This window comes from Lutra lutra, chromosome 2 (genome assembly GCF_902655055.1).
Source record: "Lutra lutra chromosome 2, mLutLut1.2, whole genome shotgun sequence".
Taxonomy (NCBI): domain Eukaryota; kingdom Metazoa; phylum Chordata; class Mammalia; order Carnivora; family Mustelidae; genus Lutra; species Lutra lutra.
The window spans coordinates 175800542-175822921 of NC_062279.1; the positions used below are offsets into that span (position 1 = coordinate 175800542).

The 22380-nt window shown below is 45.9% G+C and overlaps 1 protein-coding gene across 13 annotated transcripts in view; it reads right to left on the reverse strand.

Moving 5' to 3' along the window:
• APBB2 (amyloid beta precursor protein binding family B member 2) overlaps nucleotides 1-22380 on the reverse strand; it is a 370851-nt gene that overhangs the window by 104191 nt on the left and 244280 nt on the right. For 8 of the 13 annotated variants that reach the window (XM_047719175.1, XM_047719167.1, XM_047719168.1 and 5 more), the window contains 4 exons: nucleotides 11172-11380; nucleotides 1964-2026; nucleotides 1452-1537; nucleotides 1296-1356 (listed from right to left, as the gene is read on the reverse strand). In XM_047719175.1, the coding sequence (XP_047575131.1) occupies nucleotides 1296-1356; nucleotides 1452-1537; nucleotides 1964-2026; nucleotides 11172-11380 (419 nt within the window). The remainder of the gene's footprint in view (nucleotides 1-1295; nucleotides 1357-1451; nucleotides 1538-1963; nucleotides 2027-11171; nucleotides 11381-22380) is intronic. The other 5 variants (XM_047719169.1, XM_047719171.1, XM_047719173.1 and 2 more) reach the window with 3 other exon arrangements.

The window sequence follows — 22380 nt, forward strand, 5'->3', positions numbered from 1 at the left end:
AAATGCCAGAAAAAGGGCTGAAACGAAACTGCTGCCTTTCCCGCTTTCTCTCTCTTCACTCATTATGGTGGGTTTTCCTTGGTATTTAAAGTCATGCTCTCTTGGGCATGGGACACCTGCAGGGTAAGTGCAGACCCTCACAAGTGCTCACCCCACAAACCAACACCTTCTGGGTTCTCCATGCCGCGAGTTGCTGGACTGATGCATCTGCACCCTGGCCAGGAATGGGGAAACTGAGTCAGATATCCCCCTTTTCCCCATGGACCCATCTCCCCTACCCCGAGACACAGCAGATAGGTGACCCTCCAGTATACCCCAACTTCTGTGCCAGAACACACCAAGTACCCGGACTGGGGGTCCCGGGCAGGGCCTCACCCCCACCGAACTGCCCCCCTCCCCATGGGGAACACACTGCTGTGCTATCAGCCTGGGCTGGGTAGGCCACCACTTTGCCCTTTTCAAGATGTCATGGGAGCACTTGTGCCCAGAGCCAACTCACCCCGTGCTCCCAGTGAGGCCCTTACTGGGGTGGAAGGAGGTAGCGATTGCTGGGTGGAGGCAGCGATGAGGCTGTGTGGCAGGGCCTGAGGGGCTGAGGAGAAGGGGAACAAGCAGTCAAGGACCTCTCAGGGAGGTAGGAAGGTGGCAGGACTGTTCCCAAACCAAGGCTCCAAGTCCCTGGTGCATCGCCCCATTGGACGTCACTTAACAAAAACAGGAATCCAAAGATGAGAGAATTTAGAATTTCAAGATGGCGACCACACCGCATGAAAGCCCAGGCCCGGGACCCTGTGCAAGGACACTGGCCACACACCCGTGCTGGCCTTGCTGGCCCCCCGCCAGGAGTCCAGAAGGAAAAGTGCACTCTCATTTTCCATCGTAAATCAGGCCTGGGTTTAGGAGAGAGAGGGTGCGAATGTGAGGCTGTTCTGGAACAGGTGGGCCTGAGGAACCTTGAACCACCTGCGACCGCCCCTCCCAGGGCTCTGCAAGGCTTCCGAAGCCCACTCTCTTGAACAATAATTTCTAACTTATTACATGGTGCAAAGTGATCACTTATCACTGGCGTAGTGTGATACGGGCACAGTCTTGATGATCATGGAAATCCTCCCAAACCTCACTTGCCCTAGGGATGTATTTCAAGTGTTGGGGAGCTTAGGAATGAGAGAGGATCGAGGACTCATTGCTTCATCCGTGGCTCTGGGTTGACAGTTTATGAAAACCGAACCATTTCCAAAGTCATTACTTCAATGCAAGAACATAACCTGGCCACTAAAAACACGTTTCTTACAAACCTTGGCTTCTGGGTCGCTATTGATGCTGCAAGAATCATCCTCCTCAGCATGGGGGGCATGTCTGGAAAGAAGAACAGAAAGCCGGACTGAGAATTCTACCGGAAACTCCAGCCGCACGCAGCCAGCCACGATGGCGGGGTCCTTTGCACGCCCTACCTGAGTTTCAAAGATGCATAGCGGAGTGTTGCTCCTTCAAACTCTTTTAAACTGGGGTCCGGGTTAACTGTGGCCGCGTGCAAATCCTAGGGGGAAAACAGATCCCCTGTTAATGGAGAAAAGGGGGAAGGGCTCCCGACGGGGGCATCAAATATCAAAGGGGAGAAAAGTTCTCTGGGCAAGAGGCAGAGAGTAGGTGTGAGCTTAGGCAGATAAAGGGCATGCAAGGGCTGCTGGATGCTGGCTCGGTGCAAGCCCCAGGTTCTTACAAGACAGGGAACCTGGGGCAGTCAGCTTGAAGTCATTCGCAACGGGACACATAAAAATAAATAAATAAATAAATAAATAAATAAATAAAGGCAACATGTGTGTGAGCTGGGCGTCCCTCCTAGCAAGCCCCATCACTGCGTCCCTGCAGAAGGGATGATATTCATGAGGAAGAAAAAGATACAGCCACAGCCATGCAGAAAGGACAAAATATCGAATGATCTAGAATCTGACAATATACTTGCCTTCCAAATGTCACTATTAATCTTTCCCCCATTCAGAACAGCAAAATCACTCCATGGCTGTTTCTAGACATGTAATTATTCACATAGGAAAAAGCACATTGATTTAAAAGAAAAAAAAGTAAAGAAAAAAAAGGAAAAAAAAAACACAAGACACTGTTGTTAGCATTGATATCCACAGGACAGGTTAGGGAACAAATTCACTCTATCAGCAACTGGTTAGCTCACTCTAGATCTAGATTATCACCTGAGGCCTAGGGCGGGGAGGAGAGTGATGGCGCTCACGTTACTTACCACGGAAATGACTGACCATTGCTAGTGGTCAGTGTTAGATCTTCTAAACGTGGCCTTAAGCCCACAGTATGCTTTCTGGGATTAAATGCTTCGTGGACCTAATACCGCGGGAACCTTTTCCTCTCCTGGTAACCCAACAGAACCATCTTCTGGAGATGGGGGTGGAATCGGGGATGGTAACTGTCCCTGGGAGGATCTGAACACTGGGGAATGTCCCCGGTCAAGGGCATAAAAACCGGGGGCTCACATTATTTTCACATAAAAGAAAAAAGGCCAAGGACAGGGCAGGAGAGCCGGTAAGGAGCACAGCCTGACGTCAGCATCTGCTGAGATTTAACTGACCCCAAACAGCTCGCCACAGTCGAATGTAAATTCTTCCAATTAGTAAGAAGCTCTGCTTCCTTGTTACACGCAAGCTTCTGCACAAATTGGTGCTTGATCACGAATGATTCTGTCAATAGAATCCCAGAACAAAGTGCGGAGCCTTGCCTTGTTGGGAGACAGCTCGGAATAGATCTTTGCATCTCAACAACCTCTCTATTGCCCTCAGACAACAGGCAATGTGGTTGGGGTGTTTTTTTTTTTTGTTTTGGTTTTTTTTTTGTTTTCCCTTTCTACCACAGTGAGTGAATATCCAAATATTTTTCATGTAACCTTTGGGGAAATAAATGAAGCGAACAAAACCCAGGGACATCGTTATGAATGCATTCCACTGATGTGTCAGGCCAATCACCTCTTTTCTTGGCTAATAAATCACCAACGGAGACCTTGCTCAAGTCGCTTTTCAGCTAAAGCGCTTTGAGAATGAGACGGCAATAGTGATCCATGATTCCTGCTCATGACATTACTGTAATTTTGAAACCCACTCAGAATAGGGCAGCGAAGTTTAAATGTGCCAAGTGTTGAAAGATGTGATCGTTTAACTGGGCGGGACGCGAGGAACGCGGAGCCCCGTGTCACTGTTACCACCGCCCAGCGGGCGTCACTATCACTTTCTTTTTTCGACTAAACACCTGAACTGCAGTTTTTTGAAATAAAGTGGAACTTACACCACTGTATCTACTTTTTAAGAAATAATCTCTTTTATTGAGCAAAAGGAGTAGGAAAGCTGCCTAGCCCGTCACCTCTATCCCTACTCCATCCCCCAAAGTGGTGTTCAGTTTTCACTGAGGAGAAAATTCATCACACAGGAGGGTCTTAACTTATAAGCCCAGGAGACCTGTGAGCCCCCTGAAATCGGGATGGGGTTTTGCACATGTGCGTTTTCCTGGGGAGAAGATCTCCCAGTCTTCTGTTTCCAGAGGGACGGGTGACCAAGAAAGATTTATTTTTTTATTTTTTTTTTTTTTAAAGATTTTATTTATTTGACAGAGAGAAATCACAAGTAGGCAGAGAGGCAGGCAGAGAGAGAGGAGGAAGCAGGCTCCCTGCTGAGCAGAAAGCCCGATGTGGGGCTCGAACCCAGGACCTGGGATCATGACCTGAGCCAAAGGCAGCGGCTTAACCCACTGAGCCACCCAGGCACCCCCCAAGAAAGATTTAGAATCCTCCTTGTAGGGGGTCTCATGATAAGGACCTGAAATCGCAAGAATTTTAAGCTAGAATTTCTTTCTTTCTTTCTTTCTTTCTTTTTATAGGACAATAAGCCTATTTGATCCCAAATCATCATCACGGTTTACATGTTAGCAGTATTTATTTTTTCATTGAAGCTGAATGTTGAAAAAGGTTACCAGGTGGTGAATTAGTAAGACTCCAGGTAATTTATGTTCTTGAAGAGAAATTAAAAAAAAAAAAAAGAAGAGTGCATGTTTGACAAGAGGAATCTGAAATCAAATTATCCTCAACAGACAGTGTGTGGGGACAGAAAGAGTATTTTTCAAAACAAGTATTCAGAAAAGCCTTCAGCATTTAATTAAAATAGTTCTCTGTATGCATGTATGGTTTAAAAATTTTTTTTAAATGTATTTACTCTTTGGATGTTGGGTCCCTGTAATGTAAAAGTTGATTATAATTCTAAAATTCTATGAATCCAGCTCTTATGCTACGGAGACATGAGTCAGCTGGCAAACTTCCAACAATCACCTCTTACAGATTTAAATAAAATAAAGGTTGTATACGCCAATTTTTCAAAAGCTAAAATAACATGGGGGCTCTTAAAGAAACTCCTTAGTACAAAACTCAAGTAAGGACTAACAGAACCTATGTTATGATTAGGACAAAAGACCCTTTCTCCTCCTATATCTACAAGCACTCATTTTTCGAAATTTTCTCCCCTATAGAAGTGACCATAATTTTTCTTTTCTTTTTTTAAATTAAGGGCAACAAAAGACAAAAACAATCTTGAGTTTTAAGAACCACACATTCTATACATCTAATTTTTTTTAAAGAAGAGAGAATACAACATTTTAGCTAATCTTTTTTTTAAAGACACCCCAAAGACACTGTTTGGTTCTACAGAAAGTCTGCATGGCGGGAGTGAGAGATGAATGAAGAGATGAGAAAAAGAGAAAGACAGTGACAGAGGGAAAGGCGGGTGGGCACTGTGCCTCTGGAAGGACAAGGATGTCGGACAGGGACAAAGCTGGTCAAGGAAGAACAGAGACTGTGTACCATGAGCAGTAAGTTTCCAACTGATAATCTCTGAGGCAACGCAGCTAAATCTTTGCACCATGGAATGTTCTTGAGCCAGAGTTAGAGGTGGGGACATAGTCTCCTGGTGCTTTTCTGGACCTTGACCGGGTAAAGCACCCCTCCTCCTGACCAAAATGATCACACTGAGTTCTAGGAAAGCCTTGAAGCCTTAGCAACTCAGAGGCGGTGGTGTCCCTGGGGACTGACCTAGCTCCTGGAGCATGGTGCCTATCATGACCCTTCATGACCTTTCAGCATGGTGCCTTTCATGACCTCACAGTGAATCTGTGTGACGGTGGACCCACTAAGGGAATCCAATTGTATAACCTTGACTTTTCTTCATCCTTATTTCTCTCCTGGGATCTCAGAAAGCAATTCTTCAATCATAGGAAAACGATGCATTGTCATTCTACTGGAAGAAAGAGAACACTGGAGTGGACAACGTCACCACCATAGTCTTGAGGATGTGGTCCAAGGGGATGAGAAAGGTTCTAAGAAGCAGTATCAGAATGTAACCTGGGAAGCAAGCGTGGAGGGTGAACCTGCTGTGAACCAGGCAGAGAGGAAAGCAAAAGAACATTCCCTAGTGACTCTGATGGAAGCTGTGATCATCACCTCCACGTGCGTGAGCTTCAGAAGTTCTGCTGCAAAGATCGGATTCAAATCCTGCCTCTGCTCTCATCTGCTCTGTGACCTCAGTTCTTTGTCTAGGAAACAGCGCTATGGAGACCTCACCATCAGAGTGTGGACAAACAGATCGACAGCATGAGCCCTTAGCATTGGGACCGCCTACCTGGAGTCTAAGACATGGCCATTCCCCTATCTGCTCTCTCTTTCCAGGGAGGGGAAAAAAAAGGCAGCCATTGGTAAGAATAAAAAACAGGTATCTACAGACTATAAAGTGTTATGAATCATGCTTCTTGATTGTCTTCTTGAGATCTAAGCCTCAGTACGTGTGGCCTTGATGATAAATGGCAGAGCCTGGAACGTTGGAACGTTAAGATACAGGCCAGGCTATGTGAATGAGCATTGACCATAGATGTGTGCACCTTTTCAGACTTCTTTTTTTTTTTTTTTTTAAGATTTTTATTTGACACAGAGAGAGAGATCACAAGTAGGCGGAGAGGCAGGCAGAGAGAGAGAGAGAGGAGGAAGCAGGCTCCCCACTGAGTAGAGAGCCCGATGCGGGGCTTGATCCCAGGACCCTGGGATCAGGACCTGAGCCGAAGGCAGAGGCTTTAACCCACTGAGCCACCCAGGCGCCCCCCTTTTCAGACTTCTTAAAATGCTTTCTGTGTTTTGTTGGATGCAACACTATCAGAAGAACAGAGCTGTGGTGTGTCAAGCAAACATAACCCAGAGAAGTTAAAAAAAAAAAAAAATCAAACTAGTAAACAGATTGACAAATACGTGTGCAATTAAATTCATCTTTGTGGGCCGCCTGGGTGGCTCAGTGGGTTAAAGCCTCTGCCTTCGGCTCAGGTCATGATCTCAAGGTCCTGGGATCGAGCCCCATATTGGGCTCTCTGCTCAGCAGGGAGCCTGCTTCCTCTTCTCTCTCTGCCTGCTTCTCTGCCTACTTGTGATCTCTGTCTGTCAAATAAATAAAAATTTTAAAAGTCTTAAAAAAAAAATTCATCTTTGTGAGCCAAAGGATGGTCAGGAGAGGACCTGGGGCTCCAGTGCTGGCTTTGCTGCTACCACAAGTCAACTAAGAACTCGCCCAGCCACGAACCTGGCTTATTCCTTCATTCGGCTTCACCAGGTACTGGACACGGTGCCAGGTGCAGGGGACACAAGATGAGGGGGGACAGGTCCTCACCCCCACCCCAAGGAGGGAGACTGACATGCTGCAAGTAATAATACTATAAAAAGACATCATGTTCACAGACCTGTACCCCTAGGGCTAATAATACATTATATGTTAATAAAAAAAATAAAAAATTTAAAAAAAAAGACACCATCAAATAAAGGGCTTTCTAAGCGGAGGGATGGGAGCAGTAATTCCCAGGAGAAGCTGGGATGAGTCGGAAGGGGCAGTGACATATAAACAAAGACGAGGAGATCAGATTCATTAGAGGACCAGTTCTTGTACTTGCTCTATGTAGAATCACCTGGAAAGTTTATGATAAAAGCAGATTTCCAGGTCCCACGTCTAGAAAGTCCAGCTCAGTGGCCTCGGGGAGGGACCGAGGGATCAAAATATTCTACGAGCCTCAGAGGTCACCTTGGCCACCGTCCTTGGCTCACAGGCTGAGAATAGCTGCCATAGCATTCACTAGGCCCTTCTAGAAGGTTATCTGCAGTCATGATTGAGTCAAGAATTTAGTAAAAACATGACAGAATAGCTCCTTTATGTTTTCATCTTATTTCTAAATGTACATGAAATTCCACAGGTTCTAACATAATATACGGAATTTTCCCTCCTAGGGAGTTAGCGGCTCAGGGCCCTGACAGAGCCCAGGAGTGTCGCAGCGAGAATGGAGTGAATGAGGATCAAGAACCCAGTTCTGAGAAACAATCCCACCTCCGCTCACTTCAGACACACTTTCTCCTCCATACTTCTCTTCTTTAGGAACCAGGAATCCCTTCAGTTGGAAACACTATAAGGCAAGACTTGCCTATAGGCCAACAGTGATTCATAAAAATACTTTCTATGGCTCCTTTCTTCTAAAATTCGACATCCAAGTAATTTGGAACAAGTTGATCGACTGGGGGCGCAGGGGGTCGGGGAGATCACTGTGGGCCCAATTTCAATAGCAAATGCTTCCTGGCCTGTTTATAACCTTTAGAAAATACTGCTGGCATACACAGAGGAGACATTACCCATTATTAGCACTTCCCCAGTGAACTCTGGAATGTGAAATGTAAAAATTTTAAACTGTAAGGAAGCTTTCAGTACTAAACTTTTGTGAAGCAGAATCAACAGATTTGGCACTTACTTGAGTCCCCCCCCACCCAATAAAAGAGCTTGGGGGGTGGGGGAAGCTAAATAAAATATGGATTTCTAACCTGACATATTACAAGTTTCTTCTAGTCCTTAACATTGCTTTCTCTCACGGTTCCAAATTAGTATGAAATAGATTCCATTCAGGGATCAAAGAAACAGTGTCAGAGAAATCATTTCTCTTCTACTATCATTAGCACCTGAGACAACGTTATCAAGAGAAGTCGTTTTCTAGAAGGCTCTGCATAGGACACTGCTGGCCCTAGGGTTGAGATGAAAAGCTGTGACTCTCACCAAGTCCCTCCCCGCCCCCAGGCCCCCCAAAAGAACTGTGAAGCCTGGGGCGGGGGCCGGGTCAGTAGACCGTCACTGAAGCTTCATTCCACCACCAGTAGGTGTATGACCTGGGGCAAGCTTCGCCTCTCAGTCTTGGTGTGGTCAAATACACAAAGCAAATGACAAGGGCAGTACCAGAAGCACAGGGTTCTACTGGGAGTTGTGAGATGAGGCATGAGCTTGGCACCATCAACACTTCATTACCCTTGGTGCCTTTGGCTTAATATGCACGTCAGCGTCTACATGTCCTGGGTATACAGCAGGCTGGGTCTTTCCCCTGCTCTCCCTCCTCTTCTACCTGCTCACACCTTTGCTTCTAGGATTTTAACATACTGCCTTATAAATGTGCACAGTTCTTGGACGTAATGGCCTTACATACAGGGGGAAAATGTGTATGAAGTGAAAAATCAAAAAGCTGATGGGAAGAATATTCCGTTGGTCTACTGGATAGGAGCGGTGCATGCGTTCTCTCTCTGAAGCTGAAAACGACACATGCTTTAACAAAGTTCCTTGGAGGGAGAAGGTCAACACGATGGCATGGTCAAGAGCAGAAGAGAGGCATGAGACGGGCAGCAAGGTAGAAACTCACATAGAACCAGGACAGAGCACAGCATCCAAGGCCAAGAATGAGACCCACGCCCCCTCCTACCCCAGCTGCACGGTTACAGCACTCAGAGCTTTAGTTAACTCTTTCCTTAAATAAGGAACATATCAGCTGTCCTCTCTGTCTTGAAGGGAACAAGTGAGAGGGCATTTGTGAAAATACACTGAAAGCCACAACAGGGACGCTGAGTGCTGTGGACACTTTAAGGGAACACTGAACTCTAAGAGAGGAAGCAGGAAGTGGGGGCCACGGGACACAGTCTGAGCCTGGGAAGGGGCCCTGAGAGGCTGCCAGGATGGGAATGGGAAGCGGGTGTAGAGAAGGGGAAAGAATAGGCCTGTGTGGGATCAGAAGGAAGCTCAGGGATTAGCGGTGGACTGTGCCATCTGACCATCCTTCCCCAGGGCCAGCTGCCCACCTGTGATGCACACTTCCCAAAATTTTCTGCAGAAAACATGGCAGCAAAAACCTGCCATATTTATCAAAGAAAGAAAAATCCAGATTCCCATAAACCTGAGGCTGCCCTCCTTGGACTTGACCACACCCATGCCTCAGGAGACAGGCTTTAAGAAGAACTTCATTTCTTCTACCTGCAGAGGACAAAAGTTCCTGGGACAAAAGTGACATCTCAAAGAGAGCCTGATCTTACTTCTGGGACACTGAGAAAGCACAGTGGGCCAGAATCTCAAAGCCAGCGAAGCTGAGGGAGAACAACTCTGGCCTAGGATCCAGGAGCATTTGGAATCTCTGAGTTCTGGACCCAGTGGTATCACTGGTCACCAACCTGTCTGTACCTCAGTTTCTCTGTCTGTAATGTATGGATACTGGGATCAGCTGGCCCTTTCCTGTCCTCGTATGGCCATAGGGCACCCAGGTGAAGATGGATAAAGGTCATAAGAGGGGAACAAAGCCCTGGAACGGAGAAAGAAAATCTGACAAAGATGCCAAGAGAAAAGATGTACAGGTGAGAAAGAGAGAGGGTGTCTGCTCCTTAGTGAGAGCAGAGGTTGTATCCTGGCTGGCTTGGCTTCTGGGAGGCACTCGGTGGTCTGGGGAGAAATGCCAGGACACAATTAGGCTGGGATGGGAGGAGGACTGCATGTCATGCAAGCGCCTTGAGGTTCATCTTTATCCCCAGCACACCTAACACAAGGTGAATAACTGAATGGAATTTGCTCAGCAAAGAGCAACATGAGACTTCAATAAAAAGTTACCAGGGCCCCCCAGTGATAAGCAACAAAGTCCCACGTGGTTCAGTAGTGCGGAAGCACGTGCCTGATGATCTCGCTCAAGGGCCAACCAACTGAGGCCCTTGTCTTGCACGGAGGGAATCGCTCACCCCAACCTGTCACTCGAAAGACGGAGAATCTGAGGCCCAGACTGGGGAAGGGAGGTGCTGAAGCCTGTACTAGCAGGAACGCACTTGGAATGTGGGTCTTACTACCTCCCAGAGGAGAGCAAGTCTGTAAGCCCAGATGTGAGAAGCAAGATACCGTCTACTTCCAAAGCCAGGAAGCGTGAGAATGGTCGGGAGGACACGGAGGAGCTCTGCCGGGGACGGACTGGTTCGGATCCCCTCCAAGGCCTCAAGGTCAAAGAACATGGGTTGTTGAAAGAACGAAAGGCTGAGGTCAGACAGGCTGTGTGTTAGGGTTCCAACTGTTTTTCTGGAAAAAGCCATTGCTTAACTGTAACCTTTTCCAAAGGCCACGCTCTTGAATATTTTGTCACCAGGATTCACCAAGGTTCACCACAAGAATGTATTAGGAAATACCACAGTGCAATTATTTTTTTCATGCCTCAATTCTTTGTTTAAATATCACGTTTCCTCCTTGGGGACAGCAGAAATTTATGTTGTTATTTATGTCTAAAATCATGTCACTTCTGCTAAATAAACAGATCCTTAAAAAAAAAAATTAGAAATTATGCATGGAAGGGCTCTCCAGGGTTATTCTTATAGACATCGCTTCCATGTAGTCAAATGGACCCAAGGCTAATAAGATATGCAGTAATTATAACACGTCTGGCCAAGGGATGTTCTTCCGTGTGTAAATATTTTACGGAGCGGCATCCAGCAAAGGCACCTGCAGAGCAAAGTGTCGGTTCAGTGAGCCCCAGGGAATCTTAACTATTCTCATTAATCAGCCTCCCTTACTTTCTCGACCTACAGTGCTGTTTTCCAGAGCCCAAAAGCCACGAAAAAAATGAAGACATCCCTGAGCGATGGTCATTACTGCTATTTACGCTAAGAGGAAGCATTTTGGGGTCTCAAGTGCAGGATGTATGATAATCAAAAAACTTACCTCGATGGCCTGCTGCGGCAGAAGCAACAAGTCTAAAGAGAAATCACACAAGTCACAGCCACCCTACTAAGCTGTTAAAAAGATACTCCATTTTACCTCGTGCTCTGGGGTGGGAGATGACGTTACAGAACTAAGTGACCCTTTCCTAGAACCATGACGATCGGCTGGGATGGAGATGGGGCGTTCCCACTGAGTCGTCCCTGTTGGTATGTGCCAATAGTAGGTCCCAGCAATGTCGTTGATTCTCTTCCAGCCGGGCGGCAAATCTGGATCAGTCTGAAAGGAGTGATCACTCCATATATCTGCTGGGAAATGGAAAACAAGAGGGTTTTCTTAAAAGAGGAAACAATGACAGTGTTCCATTTTTGGCAGTAGTAGTCTGGAGAGTTCCATAGGCAGGTATGCCCATAGCACTAACGAGAACTGAAGCCATCCTGCGGACCCGAAGTATAGTAAAGGGGACCATATGGAAAGAAATAAGGGAACTGGAAATGAAGACTGACCCTTGAGAATACAGACATAAAGAACCATGACCACATCATCTTCCAGCTTCAAGAACCCTGTGGGGTGCCTGGGTAGCTCAGTGGGTTAAACTTCTGCCTACAGTTCAAGTAATGATCTCAGGGTCCTCGGATTGAACCTCGCATCGGGCTCTCTGCTCAGCAGGGAGCCTGCTTCCCCCTCTCCCTTTGCCTCCCTCTCTGCCTACTTGTGATTTCTCTCCCTGTGTGTCAAATAAATAAATTCTTAAAAAAAAAAAAAAAAGAACCCTATGAACCAGCTAAAGCTCCATTAGCCAAAATCAACTACCCAAGCAAAATTTGCAAGGTGACACACAAAATCCACTGACTCCTTTATAAATCAGTAAGACTTACTGGTTGGTATCTTACACCATTCTCAGCAATGAGCATAACTTTCATTTTTTTTTTTTAAACCGCTTTCTGTAAACGAGTACTGTATTTATATCTTCCCTTGGCTTTCACAACTCCTCCCATTTGACTGTAAACATCTACAAAGCAGCAATGTCTTTTGTAATGCTCTAGAATTCTAAATTGCACCCAGAAGATTCCTAAAGAAGGCAGACCGGAAAAGCCTTGGAATTCCAGACTAGTAACATAAATACAGGAAGGAGGGTAGGTGTGGACGACAATAGAGAAGGGTGGGGATTGTGGCAAACTGGAAAGCAGGTGCAAATTCCAAGGTGTTCAAATTCAAAAAAATAATGTTTTAAACACTGTGGAGGCTTAGTTGGGGGGGTGTGTGGGAATAAAATACAGGTGCTGGGCAATTTCAGCAATCCCTGGCCTGTTTCAATATTTTATCAGTTTACTGAATACTTATGTGCTTTTCAGAATCTCATTTTGGCCTTTTTGAGTTGAATATGAGATGAGTTGAAGAGAAAAGAGGAGAGGCAAAGAAGTAGAAGAGGAGGGGCACCTGGGTGGCTCAGTGGTTTAAGCTACTGCCTTTGGCTCAGGTCATAATCTCAGGGTCCTGGGATCTAGCCCCATATCGGGCTCTCTGCAAAACGGGGAGCCTGCTTCCCCCGCTCTCTCTCTGCCTGCCTCTCTGCGTACTTGTGATCTCTGTCTGGCATATAAATAAACAATCTTTAAAAAAAAAAAAAAAAAAAAAGAAGTAGTGGAGAAAACCCACGGAGACAGAGGCACGGTGGGGAAATCACAGGCAGCTGTAATAACCTATGCACCTAGGGAGTAAAACTTAAGAAACCTGTGTTTCAATCTGGGGATCACTTTTTTCTATGATCAGGCCCTTTTCCGGTGGGGCTGTTGGCAAGAGCCAGGGACTCGTCTCAGTAATTCAAGAGAGAAGCATGTGGGCCTCGCTCTGTGCAAAGCTCCCTGCATCACGTGGGCAGCACAAGGAGGTGAGAAGGAACCAAACAAAGAGGCTGATTAAGACTAAGGGCACAGATGTGTATTCATGTGCTTGTCTGGCATCCCAGCTTTCACGTTTCTCATTGAAATCTGCCGGAGGCCAATCTGCCACTCGTCTCAAATTATGATGGAAATTTCCCCTCCCCCGACAGGAAATTAAGCATAATTAAATAATTTCAACTTACCCCAAATTTTCAGAAACCACTTGAAACAAACATGTATACACAACTTTGTTCTGTCTCCTTTTTAGGGGGTTGTTTTGGCTTTCCGCATCTCAACGGGGGCAGGAAAAATAAAATAACACAGGTGTCCGGATTAAGAGGGGGAAAATCCTACCAAGGGTATTTCCTTGTCCCATTCTAGTGGCTTATGGAGCCAAGCTGTGGGACTTGAACAGACATAAAGAGGATGCTACGTATCATTTCTATGGTTTTTGAGATCCAAGGGCCTGAGTTTTATACATTTATCAGTTGTCTCTACAGCTGGGATATGAGCATGTACCAGAATACGAAATCATGTCAGACCAAGGACAGAATGGAATAAAAATTAAAAGGGGATTTATTCCATTGCTAAAAACTGATTAACAGTGACATGATTATGATGGAGAAAGTGAGGTCGGCACATCTACAATATTATTAACAGTTTCAGAAACATTTACAGAACCCCTTCTGCATCACCCCACATTGGGTTTTAAGGGATATAAGCCCTGTGAGGGCAAAGAGACATTGTATCCATCTGTACATCATCATATTCCCAATACCTAGCATGGCAAGTGTTCAATGAGTTGGATGGGTGGTAGATGGGATGGATGGATGATGGATGGATGATGGATGGATGATGGATGGATGGTGGATGGACAGAAGAATAAACAAGGAAGGAGGAATGAATGAATGAATGAATGAAATCTTTGAATGATGGGACCTGGATCTTAGCAAAAGCAGAATTCTGAAGAAATCAGTTCTGTGCAGTTCCACAAAATAGAGCAATTTCACAACCCCCAGGAATAGCAATGCCTACTTCTCCTTGATGGTGTATGTGAATTTCTTATGGATAAAAGGACACGTAATATGAAAAACTGGAAAGAGTCCTGGGCTGGTGGCCAAGAGACTTTGAGTTGAGACTCTGGTTTTATTTTATTTATTTTATTTATTTTTTTAATTGATAGGTTCCACAGGGAATAGTACGAATATGCCTTCAGTCTCATTACAGTTCATTCTGTTTAACCTAAATACCCCCCTATTTCCTTTGTTTTCCTACATAAAATTACGTATAGATTTAAATAAGTATGTTGGACCTTACTCAACAGGTCCGTGGTTTTCGACTGTTACCAAATTGGGAGTAAGACTGTGGTGCAGGCAGGCAGGATTCCAGGCCCTTCCAGACCCTTCTGACCACAACAGCACGATTTCTGTTTGTTTCCAATACTGGTCTTGTATGTACAATTTTCCTTGAGAACAGGGATGAGGTTTATTATTATTGTTATTGTTTAAAATAAAGTTTGAAACCATAGCTAAAGCAAAAGTATGGTGGGGCCGAGAAAGCTAAATCCTAAGAAGCCACTTCTGTCAAAAGATAATTCAAAATATTGCAAAGCCGCTTAAAACAGCTGTCCTCATACGAGTACCACAGTGCATACGGCATGAAGAAGGGCCTGCAGACTCAATCGATAGAGGAAAAATCTATAAACACCAGGTGGTAAAAGGAGAAAGTTCCAACCCCTTTTGATTCTCAGAAAACTACTTAGTGAAGCTTTGCTGATGGCCAAGGAGCTGAGGTTGCAGAAAGGAAATGATGTCTGATGGTCTCATTGCCCTTCTGATTCTCAGAAGTTTCCTCAAATTGCGTTGTCGGTCATGACCTGCTTCCTGACAGGTCTGCCTGGAGTTCTGAAGTCACGGTATTCTTAGTTTTCAGTGGGAATATCCTAAAAGACCTCCAGCCTAGAGAACTCTTCTTTTTGGTTGAGCCACCGTGGAACAAGATCCAGTCAGCACTGGACGCAAATCACGGGATTTCACCCCAGTCACCCAACCTCAGGACTAGAACGCAGACTGATTCTGCTGGTGCAGAAGAGGGTTACTTAAGGAAAGACTATAGGAGAGTTAAAATGGAGAGCTCTCTAGAAAGCCTGGAGAGTATTTTTAAATACTCCGGTAAAACTAGACATAAGGGGACTCAGCAAAGACTCTGAATATAGTGTTGTGCCGTCGGCACGGCAGCCGAGTGTGAACTCAGTATGGGGCCTTGGTATTTCAGCTCCGCCACTGGTTGTCTGAAAGATCTCCACCAAGTTACTCAATTTCTCTGGGCTTCAGAGCTTATCTGAAAAATGGGGGTCAAAACGGTATCTACCACATCACTGGGTATTGTGTAAAACACTCAGAAGAAAGGTTGACGTAGAATAGGCATATTTACTGCATAAATGTTCATCATTAGGGGTGCCTGGGAGGCTCAGGTATTTAAGTGTCCAACTCTTGGTTTCGGCTCAGGTCATGATCTCGGGGTCGTGGGATCGAGCCCCATACTGGGCTCTGTGATCAGTGAGGAGTCTGCCTGAGATTCTCTCTTCCTCTCTCTCTCTGGCCTTCTCCCCCACTAGCTCTTTCTCTCTCAAATAAGTATTTTTTAAAAATGTTCACTGTTATTGCTATTATTTTTCTTTAAAGATTATTTACTTATTTGACAGAGAGAGAGAGAGAACACGAGCAGTGGGAATGGGAGAGGGAGAAGAAGGCTTCCCACCCAGAAGGGAGCCCAATGTGGGACTCAATCCCAGGACCCTGGGATCATGACCTGAGCCGAAGGCAGACACCTAAGGAATGAGCCACCCAGGCGCCCCTATTACTGCTATTATTATTAGATATCATCATAGGTCTCTGAAACCAACAATGTAATATATTAAGTTCACTAAACCCGCCATAAAAAGTATTTTCTATGTCCAAAGGAAAATGCTCACGATGGAATTTATGGGGTTATGTGATTATCATGGTTCAAAGAATAAAGATAAAAGAAGATAATCTGAAGGTGACTCTTTCTGTGGAGAAGAAGGTCCACCAGACTCCCTTAGGAGGACTGGGCTCTAAGGACCCGAGGAGGTCAGGTAAGACCAGGTTCTAGATTCTACCCACCCTACCTTTCTGAGCTTCTCCCCTTGCTGGCTGTGGCCCTGCCAACACCTTCATTTCTTCAAATGTCTGTCTGTCTCTCAATTAATGTGTAAGGAAAAAAACAAATATTTCATAATTTAAAAAGTAAAGACTCATGTCCCCTGTCATCTACTTTAAAGCAGATTTGTGGGACACCTGCATGGCTCAGTCAAAGCTTCTGCCTTCGGCTAAGGTCATGATTTCGGGATTCTGGAACGGAGCCCCAAATCTGGCTCCCTGCTTAGCAGGGAGTCCGCTTCTCTCCTTCTGCTCCTCTCTCCCCACTTGTGCTTCCTCTCTGTCTCTCACCCAAATAAATGAATAAAATAAAATATATAAAGCAGATGTGCTCAACTTTTCCTAGGTTTCTCTCAAATACAAACCAACCCCAGAGGAATAAAGTTGTCTTGTTTTTGTCTGATTCCCGAATATTTTCTCCCACTGTGGGTCTAGGGCCTTTGTTACAAAAAAAAAGTCCCCTACCCATAAAGTAAAGCACACCTTCACCAACACTGCCACATTTAATGCTCACACCAATGCCAGCTAGAAGGCCAGGGAGGGAATATTAGCAAGCCAGGACAAGAATCCAGGCCCAAGGGCTATCAGCATTGCCAGAAGGTTCTAAGAGAGGGTAACAATACTGCCATTAACGAAAAAGGTAACAAGGGTCCTGACACTGACTGCAGGCCAAAGCACCTGGATCCTTTATTCCTTCTTTACCGTAGGAGCTCGTGGAGGGCCCACAGCTACCCTCTGAAGAACACAGTGATGTCGTCTCCTTTCTAAGGCTCCCGGAGGACAGCGGTTTGGTTTAAAGCCAAGGGGAGAGACTATGTCCCCATGTTCACATGGATGTTACTTCTTTAGACACCTGACGGCTTGGGGGAATTGAGAACGTGAATAAATCGTGGTGAAAACCAAAGACCACAATGGCTGGAAGTCTGGGGCTCTGAGACCAGCCTGAGGACCTGACCAACATCAGATACTAAAGCAAGAGCACAGGGGACTGGCTCTGAGCCCTGAACCACCCCTGTGTCTAGGTCAGTCCACAGAAGGCCACTGCCAGTGTCGGCTTTCCATAGGATCCTCCTTTCTGGAGGCATTCTGCTTTCCGTCATCTGGGCAACCGCAGACCGGCAGCCCAACCCCATCAGGAGCCCGGGGATCAAATTCCAACCTCAGGCACACTGTGGACACTAGGATCCCACCTAGCTGTCCCGCCTTCCCTCCCTACAGGATCTTGCACCTACCAGGGGCTCCGATCTGTCATCACTGCATCTGACCGAAGGCACTGTCCCAGGCTGACCAGATGGTTCAGCAGAAGGGGCTAAAAGCCATGGGTGCTCTTTCAAAGTGGCTCTGTGGCCCTCTGTTCTTTGTGGTGTCATTCTGGAAGCAGGGCTTGGAAGTCAGAGTATAAAAATAGCAAGGCTGAGAGCCCCAGAAAGTCCCTCTTGTGCTAAGAGCCTCCTGGGCCAATACTTGGCGTAGGAACAAGGAACCCATCTGTGAGCCGCAAAGACCCGCCCCTTCCAGCAACCTCAGGTGCCAGAGCTGTGGGCCTGGCTGCACCTGGCCTCGTCTTCGACTTCTTCACAGGAACCCACTTCCCAATCCCCTTCCTCCTCCCCAGTGGAGCTGCATGAGAGGTAAGCCCACCTCCAATTATCCTCTCCCCTGTGCTAACTTGCAGGAACCCAAGGGTCAGATGAGAACAAATTAGCATCTAGCAGCAGCTGGAAATTTCCTCTGCTGCTCCAGAGGCCACAGGAAGGAGGAATGGATGAGCTGAGATTCTAAATGTGGCAAATGTCTGCAGTGCAGAACACAAAAGGCATCCCTGGGGTCCTCAGAATGGCACTCACTCCCTTCCCTCCACATTTGTGTACCCAGCACTTTCAGTGTGCAAGGAAGGCATGGGGTGAGGAAAGAGGAGACAGGGTAATTCATCCAGCAAGTATGTCCTGTCTACTCTGTGCCAGGCATTGTTTTAGGGCAGGGGATACAGGGGGCATCAGATGGATCCATTCCTGCACCAGTGACCTGGGGCAGTGGTTCTCAAGCATCAGAGTCACTTGGAGAACCTCCTAGAAGCCATCACTGGGTACCACCCCAGAGTTTCTGGCTCAACGGGCCTGGGGTAGGGCCTAAAAATCTGCATTTCCGACAATTCCCAGGTGACGTTGAGTCCATGCTGCTGGTCTGGGGACCATGTTTTTAAGAACCACTGGCTTAAGAACCAAAAGATAGTGATTCTTTCCCATCAGACTCCATCAAACTACTGGCTCCACAAAATAAAAAGTGTGAATGTCTATCTATTTGGTCATTCACTCATCCACATATTCACTCACTTTTCAGATGGAGGGTCTCCTATAAATGCCAAGTACTATTCTAGAAGCTGGGCATATGGTCACAAATCAATGTGTCTGGGGAGGGGGTGGGCTCTCTGAACAAGGTGGTCTGGGAAGGTCTCTGAGGAGCGATGCATCCCTACACTACAAGGGGCCGGGCCTGTGAAGAGATGAGAGAACAGCATTCCAGGCAACGGGAATGAAACTGTCACGTCATTACAACCCAAAAGTCACTCGAGCAAGGGCTGAATGGTCTAGGAGAAGATTCGAGGCTGCCAGAGCTAGGGATTTACCACCCCCCATGCAAAGGAACTCTTGAAGGTCTTGTGTATCTGTGTTTTTAAAACCAAAAGGGGGCACCTGGTTGGCTCAGTAAGTTAAGCGTCTGACTTTTGGTTTCGGCTCAGGTCACGATCTCAGGATTGTGAGATCAAGCCCCATGTCAGACTCTAAGCCCAGTGCTGAGTCTTAAGATTCTCCCTGTGATCCTGCTCAACCTCTCTCTTAAAAAAACTAATACTCAAATCAAATCAAAAGAGTATACTGCACATTGCTGCCATTCTTGGAAAAGAAAAAACTGTTCCAAAGTCGTTGCTCCTAGCTCATCTCCTGAATAATATTATTCCTGAAGGAGCCACATGCTTTAATACAAACAACAGGTTTCCCTCACTATCTCAAAGTAGATGAAACCTTTCATCAGCCAAAATGGCATAAAGCTAAGAAACAATTACCATTAATTTTTTTTTAAGATTTTTATTCATTTATTTGAGAGAGAGAGAGTACACAAGTGGGGGTCAGAGAGAGGGAGAGGGAGAAGCATACTCCCCGCTGAGCAGGGAATCCCATACGGGACTCGATCCCAGGACCCTGAAGTCACGACCCAAGCCGAAGGTAGCTGCTTAACCGACTGAGCCACCCAGGCGCCCCTACCATTAATTTATATGGAAACATTTTTGAGGGTTCATACACCCCAAAAAACCACCTCTCTTAGGCTTTGCTGATACGTCAGGACACATCTTGCTAACAGAGGCACAAAATAAATCGAGACAAAGCACAGACACAGTTCAAAGCTATGGCCAGCTGATGCTGAGATGCTGAGCGTAGGTCCCCGGAAGGAGCTTAGTGGGGCCGCCCTCGCTGCTGGGGCTGCACGTTGTCCCCGTAACAGCTCAGTGCAAAACAAAGACTGAACACTTCCCTTTTTAAATAAAAGTGAAAATCCTCCTTCTTTTGCTTAGCGCCAATAGGTACTAATATAGGTGTTTTTGAAAAAGCAACGTGGCATAGCACAAACTTTGGAAAAATGGGTCTACCTGTATTTGACCTTGACTTTAAAACTCTTTTGGATGACCTGGTGGTCAGCTTCCTTTGGCTCTCTTCTTTCTCTCTCAACTCCTGAGTCCCTCTATTTTTTTCTGGACCCAGAACTTCCTTGTCAGGATTGAATAAGCAAGACTCTTGATTCCCTCCAGCTGCATCCACAAATTCCGGAGACAACAGCACAGAGCCAGGACCCTAAGACTAGATCATTTATTACAGATGTGCTGGGGGTTCCCAGTAGCATACGGAGGCTGTCTTGGAATATGGTGTAAAACTGTCCTCAGCCAAAGTACCTGGAAAACAATGACTGTGGGAACAAGGGAACGAACCCCTCGTGTCCCAAATCCGTGAGCTCTCAGAAGTCTGACCCACCCGTCTGCCAGACTAGGAGGTAGGCAGGGGAGAGAAAGCTCGCCCCCAAATTTCAGGGCTTCTTCTACTTCTTGACACTTATTTGCAAGGCATATTTGGGACCCTGGAATGAAAACTATACATGGTACTCAGTTTGCACTTTTCCATGTGGCATTCTTTTAACAATTACAATAAAATTCTTGGGGCGCCTGGGTGGCTCAGTGGGTTAAGCCGCTGCCTTCGGCTCAGGTCATGATCTCAGGGTCCTGGGATCGAGCCCCGCATGGGGCTCTCTGCTCAGCAGGGAGCCTGCTTCCTCCTCTCTCTCTGCCTGCCTCTCTGCCTGCTTATGATCTCTGTCTGTCAAATAAATAAATAAATAAAATCTTTAAAAAAAAAATTCTTAACAATTTTAGAAGCATTCACTTCCTCGTACTTTTTCTCTTATTTTTCCTTTAAAATATTAATATTAAACTTTGGGCGTGTCCTTGAAATAGGAAGCTATTCATAGCTGAGGATTTTTCTGTGAAAGATTCTTGAGTAAATATTCCAAGAACTCACTATTCAAATAGTCCTTAAATTTGGGCCTTGTAACATCACACGCTTTGTATATTTTTATCAGGTATTTTGATATAAGATCAACATGAAATTTCTTCATTTAAACTCCACGGAGACAGGGTCTTTGCTAAGTTTAGTCAACTAAAATTGGTTCAGGGCCAGGTTCCTATCACAGAGAGGCATTCTGGAGTCAGCCAGCAGCCGTGACCCTGGGCTCCCACGCTGGCTCCCTGTGTGACTTGTGACAAAGGGCTTCATTACTAAGGGCCTGTCTGCTCCCCGTACAAAAGAGCCGAGGCCAGCTCCTACCCCACAGGGCTGATGGGGAACAAAGCACCTAGCACAAAGTTGGGCACATAGTAATCACTCAGTGAATGCTGGTTCATAGCTCTTCATGACTTCATTCAAACATGGCTTTGGGGCATTAACGACAGTTCATTTAAAAATGAACTAAGATCTCCCGAGTTTACAGCGGCCAATAGATCAAGACAACTAGATGATTGTACCTGCCATCCACACGTCAATTCAGAAGCAGCGTATTGAGAACACGCTGGTTTGAGCACGTGGCACCGCTTTAATTAGAACGTGGCTGTTTTACATCATGTAGGGAACCATTAAAGAAGCAGAAATAAAATCGGACCTAAAGAGCTTGTGAAGTGTGTCTTATTAGTGAGGACGGCCTTCTTTGAGGACTGCTTCTACTCCACTTCACGTTCTCAGGAAAGGATGTATATAGGAACGGTGAGGGGAAGATAAAGGAAATTCTGCTTCTCTGTTCACAGACCATTACCCCAAAACCCAAACACAATACATGAGTCAGGGACTGTGCAAAGACAAACTTAAGGGGCGCCTGGATGGCTCAGTTGTTAAGCGTCTGCCTTCAGTTCACATCATGAGCCCTGGGTCTTGGGATGGAGCCCCACATCAGGGCCCCTGTTCAGTGGAGAGCCGGCTTCTTCCTCTCCCTCTGCCGCTCCCTCTGCTCGAGCTTGCACTCACTCTCTCTCTCTCTCAAATAAAGAAAATCTTGAAAAAAGAAATTTTAAGACAAATTTAAAGACCAAAAGGCGTAAGATGCAAGTGGCTGCAAGTTTTCTTGAAGAAAAACTGGTATTTGTAAATATCCACTCATCTGTACAAACCTACATATAACAAAGGTTAATCGTATGACTTGGCTAAAGATTATTTTAAATAGCATCATCAAAAAAGGGGGGGGCACACTTGGGTAGCTTAGCTCAGTCGTTAAGCGTCTGCCTTCGGCTTAGGTCATGATTCCAGGGTCCTGGGATTGAGCCTCGCATCAGGCTCCCTGCTCAGCAGGAAGCCTGCTTCTCCCCCTGCCACTCCCCCTGCCTGTGTTCCCTCTCTCGCTGTGTCTCTCTCTGTCAAATAAATAAATAAAGTCTTTAAAAAATAAAAAATAAATAAATAAATATCATCATCAGGTCTCATTCTAAATACCCAAACGTACAATAAAACATGTACTTCCCTACCAGTTATGGAATCAGATATTAAAATCTTAAGGTGATATGGAATATAACCTAAGAACACGATTTCCTCTTAATGTGTGTGCAAAGTACAAAGTAGCACAATTTACAAACAACTCTGAGAAACCACAGGCTTAATGGGCCCACCAAAAAAAGACCTTAGAAATAAAAACTTAAGACTTGAGTGGAGGCTC